General features: G+C 36.7%; 1 protein-coding gene across 2 annotated transcripts in view; it reads left to right on the forward strand.

Annotated features, from left to right (window-relative positions):
* Positions 1-6,026, forward strand: part of TTC8 (tetratricopeptide repeat domain 8) — a 45,471-nt gene extending 39,445 nt beyond the window's left edge. Inside the window, exons 13-15 of one of the 2 annotated variants that reach the window (XM_017728979.1) lie at positions 1,223-1,345; positions 3,685-3,768; positions 5,414-6,026. In XM_017728979.1, the coding sequence (XP_017584468.1) occupies positions 1,223-1,345; positions 3,685-3,768; positions 5,414-5,530 (324 nt within the window). In that variant the 3' untranslated portion in view covers positions 5,531-6,026. The remainder of the gene's footprint in view (positions 1-1,222; positions 1,346-3,684; positions 3,769-5,413) is intronic. The other variant, XM_017728980.1, reaches the window with a different exon arrangement.
* The last annotated feature ends 1,777 nt before the right edge of the window (positions 6,027-7,803 follow it).

Below are 7,803 nucleotides of genomic sequence, written 5' to 3' on the forward strand. Positions count from 1 at the left end.
GTAGGGAAAAAAACTAGGAAGGAGTAATTTCCCTGCTTGGAAATACAAACCTGATAGTGTACAGGATAAAGTCCAGTACAAATGGAATGTTTATTTGCACTTCAGTAGGGAAGAAGCAGCAAGAGTAAAAAACTCTGTACTTTACAGAATGTGGCTTTCTCCTGCTAAAAGATGCTCACTTCCCACTGTCTTTAACCTTCCCATCTTTCTAAAAATATTGCAACGTATACCAGTCCTTGAAGGCTTTGGCTGCAAAACAAACTAATCTGACCAAAAAGAATGGAATTCAAGATAGTTTTCTAGGAACTGTTATTTGTTTTACATGGAGCATTAGAACGATTCTCTTGTCCTAAAAATACACATTCAACCCCAAGTAGCCAATACTAAAGCACTAAGTAGGCCATAGTTGAGAAGATATGTTCCTCTGTCTTAGAGGCAGCTATAGAAATATTGTGTAGTTATGTGATAAACCTTGTTAAATTTCTACACAGATTTTGTTAAATTCTTGCCCATTTTTGCAGATGTTCTTCAAGAAGTTGTGTTAGATTTCTATTTAGCTGCATGCCCAGAATAAGTTTGCTGAATTAAGTTTTTGACAGCTTTCTAACATGAGTTGTCTTCAATTGCTGATAATGATTTGAGTCAGAAACACAACTGTTTGTCGTGCTTGTACTGCAACTAGGATAAACACGGTAACTTACACTGCCTAAAACATTGAAATTTGAACTGATGTGCTTGTATTTTTCAGCATTTGTCACTTTTGATGTTTAACCTGATGCTGTGTCAGTGTCAGTCGTAACACTACGGTAGTAGTAGTCAGCTGCTCCATCTGAGAAGTGAATCTCCCTTAAGTGAAGTATGTGTAGAGACAGAGAAGCAAGATGACTTCCTCTCTGGAGACATCTCAGTTTTTCTTACCCTGCTATAGACAGTAGCAGATAGCGTAATCTTTAGATGACACTTTAATCATCTAAAAGTTAAATTAGATGAAGTGAATATCACTTGGAGCATGGAATTTTGTGCTGGAGAGAAATGCTTCCGTCTAGAGAAAGAATAAGGAAAAAATGAGAAGATCTGGAAAGAAAGCACATATGTTTCTGATCAGTGTGTTTTTATTGTAATTTGCATGCCATTTTAGTACTTCAGGTGAAAAGATACTCCAGAAAACAGATGCATGTTGTTTCCAACCTTTTCACAAATGAAAATGCAGTCTTACTTTTAGGGCATAGGAGACCTGAATCTGGCTTACCAGTGTTTCAAGCTAACATTAGTCAACAATAACGATTATGCAGAAGCTTACAACAACTTGGCTGTGCTGGAAATGCGAAAAGGTCACACTGAACAGGTCAGTGCTGAATCTCAGCCTAACAGAATGCTTCATTTAGCCTTTTTGTATTTAACAAACATCACTTCTCTGAGGTGGAGGCAACATATGAATGTCTTAACAGGCAGAAAACATGAGTAACTATTATACATGTTTCAGTGTAAGCTTCATATGGTCATGCCATTTCCCATTAAACTGCTCATTCTTTGGCATATCCAAGTGAATCATTAAAGACAAGCAAGGTTTACAATGGCTTTGCAGTTGTTGAGATTTTTTTTTTTAATTGATACCCAAAGCAAACCCCATGACTTTGTAATCATCATTTAAATGACAACTTTGACTGTATATTCAGTTTATTAATGTAGATAACATACTTTTGTTGGGTGGCAGAAGAGAGCAATCATTAGCTCTTGAAAGCTGGGGTTTTTTTAGCAAGGAGATTGCTTTAAAATTTTGTCACTGTACTAGTTTGAAAGCAAACCAGTGAGAGACTCAAAATTAGAACTACAATTTAATGGAAAAATTAAAAACAAATGCGAAACACTGACAGAGCCAGGATATGACCTGACACCCCGTCAGGCAGGGTGGTGGTAGCAGTCTGATTAAATGGTGGCTACAGTCCTCCTGAAGTGATAGAGGAGGTTCTGTTGAAGCAGTGATCCTGTAGAAGGGTCTAGTCTTCCTCTGAAGGTCCAGTGGTGGTCATGTAGCTCTTGTCCTCTGGAAACCCAGTAGGTGAGGGCTCATTGTGGTGTTCCACACCTCAGATTATATCCAGGTAGGAATGCTTGGTTCCTCCCCCTGGGCGGAGCATCTCACAATGGGATGATGTAATTTTAGGAGTCATGCAGTGAGGCTGGATGGCCCATTAACAGAAGATATCTCCTGGAGGGAGTTCACAGGGATGTGTCATGGCAGGGATAAAGAACTCTATCCCACCTGGTTTTAAGAGCTGGTGATAGAATACATACTTTTGGTTACAACCTAAGACAGTCACAAAGCAGCAGGTTCTTGATAAATACCTTTGCATCAGAAAGCTTAGTGGTTCATCTTACCTAATGTGAGTATACTAAGCTGTATTGTGCTTAGGTGTGTAATTGACATGCATGGTGGATTAAATGTAACCATTTTTATACACATGCAGGGAAAACGAATACGTGTTTTTGGACAGTTTGAACTACTGTGGGCTTGTTTTGAACCTCATGAGAGGGAGCTAATTTGATGGATTCATGTATGCCTCACAGAGCTACAATAAATTACAGAGACTTGATACGATACCTTCTTACAGATATATGACTTATAAGACTTATAAGATACCTTCTTAAAGAGCAAATTCTCTTAGAGAGAAGTTAACTTTATTCAGACAACCTAGCAATTACCATGGAAATACTGAAATGAACCCAGGACTGGATGTTTCCAGTGACAAATAAACTTTGGGTTTAGTTTCAGTTTCATAATCTGTAAGTTTATAGACATTTAATTCTGTAGTGGAGCATACCTAGCACTGCGGAGTCTTTCCATTAAAATAGCTTTCTGTCCACTTCAGTTTTTAGCTTAAAATTTTCAGTTTTCTTCCTGTATCACATGTATAATTAAAAATTGAGATCATCTTGGCAATAAAATTATGCACAGAAGAATTAAAAAAGGGATGATATTTTGCTTATCTTGGATTTTATTTCACAATGTTCTTTCAACTGTTTCATGTACTGAGATTTTTCAGCTGTAGGGAGTTTTAAAAAGTTCCTAGCTCAGTCTTACCACAGTTTATAGTTACTTTTGTTTCTAAAAGTTTTGGAGTTTTCCCCTTTAAGTTCTCCATTTTTTAGTAAAGTCTTTCACAAGTGGGACTTAATTTTGTATTGGATTTACAGCACACACTCTGATCTTAGTTTATTTTACTTTTTTATGCCTCTATTTTGCTAGTGAGAAAAAACCCCTAATTTTATTAAAATGTTTGACTGTGAAAGCTGTCATTTATATGATAAAATTTATGGTTTCAGGGATGCTTAAGACAGAGCTGTCAGAGACAACAGATAAATACAGCAGGGTGTTCTTTAAATAATTTGGGGTTTATTTAATATACTTGATATATTCTCTCAGTGTTTAAAATTGAATTGCTTAATTGAGTATGTCCCAATAATTTTTTTATGACTCAACCAAAAGTCTTTATTCATTTCAATGCTATTTGACTCTGTTATGCCTTCACTATTGGTGTAACCTTGTTGAAAATGGCTTTCTTAGTAAAGATTCAGAAAAGAAAACATATAGTGATTTCTTTCAAGAATATGAATATTGCATTAGATTCTTGTTAAGTCTCCCTCACAGATTTCACTGTATTATTTTTTTATTTCTCTGCATAGGCAAGAGCTTTGCTACAGACTGCTTCATCTTTAGCACCTCACATGTATGAGCCCCATTTCAATGTCGCCATACTCTCAGAGAAGGTAATGCATTATCCTGTTCTTGTAATCTGAAAATTGAGCCTTGGTGAGGCAAGTGGTTTTTTATTGTTATTACTGAGAACTCCAGATAGATAACACAAAAGAATACAGAGTGCATAAACTCAAGGAAAATGCTAAATTACATTTTCATTTTAATACCTAGAAGTGTGTCAAAGGAGTCATTCCAGTGTTTGTTTTTGAGAATAAATGAGGCCAACTGGCTGTGAAGTAACTTTATAATTGTCCAAATGACTAGAAGATGAATAATTTGTTAAAAATTCTATCTACAGTCTTTATAATCATAAGCTTTTTCAGAATGTGAAGTGAAAAAATATCATATGATTAATCAGTAATGACAGAAAAAATATCCTTTACTGATAATATCTTACTGATCTCAATATGAAAGTCTGTTACTCAGCTTTACAACCTCTGCATTTTTTGTGTTAATAATTTTTTCCATCCAGAATGTCTAAGACACTGTTTTAACAGTGTCCAGCATTCCTGTTAATAAGAGGAACTTGTACAAGTCCTTATGTTTTTCACAAGAAAAAAATTGCTCCTTTGCTTGTGCCTACACCTTCATGATTCTGTTATGATTCTGTGTTGTGTGGGCAGCTCCACTCCTACAGATACTGAAGTACACGCATCAAGAAGAGAATAACCCATTAATTTGTAAGCGTATCCTCTCCATTGTGAAACACAAGAGGGTGTTGAATAATTGCATTTTTTACTTAATGATTAGGCAGTAAATCCTACTCTGCAAATGTCTTGTTACATAGATTTTGCACAAAGAACCCTCATAGGTTATGGGAGAAGACAGACGGCCACATCAGCCAGGTGTTGGTGCAGTCGGGTAATGCAATCCTTCCATTTAGTGTAAGGCCATGGTTTACAGAACATGACTTCTCTGGCCAGGGCCTTGGGTTCTTCTCCTTCAGAGAATTGCTGTGTTGAGTGATGCATAGGCAAAAAAGGCCTCCTGGCTGTCCATAGCTCCTTCCTTTCCATTTAGGAGTTATCACTCCTAGATGTGTTCCCAAACACTTGAATTCTTTTTTGCTGAACCCACTTTCTGAGATGCTTTCCTTTTAATCCTTCAAAAAAGGATGGCTATTTAGGAAAAAAAATGAAGTTCCCTAAGTAGGAAACAATTCCTTCTAAAAGCAAGAGGAGCACCATTAGTTCTCCAACTCTGTTGTGCATCTCTGTGAGGAAGCAGGAAATCACATGGAGTTGTGTTTTTTTACAGAGGCCTGATGAGTTGTGTTTTGCTTCTATAGTCAATAGGGCTTCTATGGAGTTTAAAAGCAAAACTTCTATTTTTTATTCCTCCTTACTTCAAGCACTGGGCATAGTGTGTACCTTGTCCATTCTCCAAGAAGTCACGTGAAATGGAGTATGTTAAGTTGATGTCTTGAAGCATCCCTCCTATTAAAATCACATTTCTGTCTTTTTTCTTCTCATCCGTTGATGTAAGTGTGACATAACCCTGAGTCCAAATGTCTTTATATTGACTCTGTTCACTCTTAGGACCAGCTGTGTTTAAAATTTGCGAGCATCAGAAATGTACTACACAGAATGCAAAGAATACATGATGCAAACACTGCAGTGCTTGGATTTTCAAAATTAGTTTGTGTGTTTCTTACAGGTTGGAGATCTTCAGAGAAGTTACACAGCGGCTCAGAAGTCCGAAGAAGCATTTCCAGGCCATGTTGATACACAGCAGCTCATCAAACAGTTAAAAGAGCACTTTGCTATGCTCTGATGAGCATATGAGCATATTTTTTATTATGTAAGAAGTTAGCCAGAGCAAATGTCCCATACAGCATTTTGAGAACACCAGCTCAAAGTAGATGAACTATACTTAATGCATTCCTGTGGCAAACCTTGCATTACTTTGAGTAGCAGGAAAAGATTGAGTTTCAATTTCTTGTCATCTTAAAAGAGAACACTTATGCAAATGCAGCTAGAACACTTTGCAACTATGTGCGCAAGAGATCACAGGAAAGGGTTTTTTTCTGACTTTTATGCAGAAAAAAAATGGTTTTAAACATTCCCATGTGACAATCTGTGAAGTAACAGAGTAAAAATACTTCCTAACTGATCTTTAAACTTGGCTTTGGATAGTACACTTTCTTATTGAATGTTAGGTTTTAAAATTAAAATACTTTAAAAGAATTTTAAATACATATGTAAAGCAAAAGTTCTTATATTCCTTGTTGTACTGTATGAGTTAAATAAATTGTTTGTATGGTCAGTCTCATTTGTTCATGTAAGTTAAATTACATCCTCATTGCCATGAAAATCCATGTTGTTAGTCCTAACATTTTGAAAGACTCCACAGAACTGGTACAAAATCGCATAAATGCATGTGTTCTTCTCTACCTAGGAGGGACTTTATTCTGGATCTCAGTGAGGGAGAAGGGTATTTAGAAGCTTGCAGACTTAAGAACTAATAGTTGAGAACAAGGCATTGATGGGGTGATTACATGTGCTACCACATAAACACTGATGCTAAATAAATATTTGGATCAATCCAACTACAAGAATACTACTACTAACAACAAATGAAGACTTTCTGTCATACTTTGTGTTTTAGCTAAAAGGAATAAATTTGCATGAATTCCGAACCTGACCTTTTTAAAAGACCTTTAAGAAATGTGGGATGTTAAGGCAATCTGAAACGGCACATCCTGAAATAGACCTTTGAAATCTTTTCATGTTTCTCTGATATATTAGGGGAATGTCTTAGCTTAAGGAGCAATCCTAAACATGCTTATTAATCTTATGTCTTTTTTTTTGCTATTTGTTACTTCTCCTCCCTCATCTTTGACTGTTGTAGATGGTGAAGGTGGATGCTGGGGAGCTTAGAGAAGTGTGCCCACAGGTTCCCCCACAGAGCATTCTGTAGGTGACAAACACTCATTAATTGCTGTCACATGGTGTGAAGTGCAAAAGCATAATTGGCTGAATAGATGCAGCATCTTTTATGGAGTCTTATTTTGTCCACTTTCATTTTATATTATTGGAAAGTCATCAGAAACTTTTTAAAAGGGAATCTTAGTTACCAGTAATGCTCATTAGTTTTTACTTGCTGCCAAAAAGCAAGAATTTAGAGGGAAGTTTCATCCTTTGATCTGCTGTATTCATGTCTTTCCAGCTGTCATTACTAAACTTAGAAGGGTACCAGAAAAGAAAATTGTCTTAGCAGTTTAAGCACAAATGTTGAGAATTTTTGAATGTCGTATTATTAACTTGAAGTAATTTTCAAATTGCATAGTAAATAAGCCTATTTCTGTATGAAGTGGAACAGAAATGAGTAATTCAGCTTCAGTTTTTAATCCAGTGTGGCAGCTTGATAGTTCCTCTTAGGTGCTTGTAAGATGCTACTTACTGCTTTCACTGCTCAGGTTAATGAGTAAAGAGTAACTCTTTTTTTGCTAGCAAACAGTGCCCTGTAGAACATGGATCTGACTTGATTATTCTTTAATTATTGGGGAATGTATGAAGATTGAAAGGGAAAGGGATTAGGTATGTTAAGGAATTCTTCACACAATATGCTTGTGCAAAGTAGATATTAAACAAACCTCACCTTTCCCCTCCCCTCCCCCCAAAATACACAAAGTTCTAGACAAGGATTAAAACCTTTTGAGCTCCCTACACTGCAGCATCTGCAAACCATTCCAGATTTATCTTATGTGGTTGTTTCAGTTTGGGCAAATTTAGAAATATATCCTCTGAGAGAAGGCACAACCACCCCTCCCCCACCAGGTTTGGGAAAAAAAAATAAATTTTCCTCGAAGGAAAGTGAAGAAGATAAAACTATTTATTTAATAAACACGTGGGAAGGAAAATAATGTTAGATGGTAAAATCTTTCACTGTAGAGGAAAAAAACCTGGGAAAGTGTTTGAGTCCTCCCTTTGGTCTCCTCAGAGCTGGGGCTTGGGCCGGGGCCAGGCCCTCTGTGCCCGGTGGAAAGTCCTCCCGATGTGCTCTGATGTTACAGCAATCAAGCAGTCCAGTAGAAAAGGGGAAAA

The sequence above is a fragment of the Corvus brachyrhynchos genome, unplaced genomic scaffold, assembly GCF_000691975.1.
Source record: "Corvus brachyrhynchos isolate BGI_N302 unplaced genomic scaffold, ASM69197v1 scaffold1, whole genome shotgun sequence".
Lineage (NCBI taxonomy): Eukaryota > Metazoa > Chordata > Aves > Passeriformes > Corvidae > Corvus > Corvus brachyrhynchos.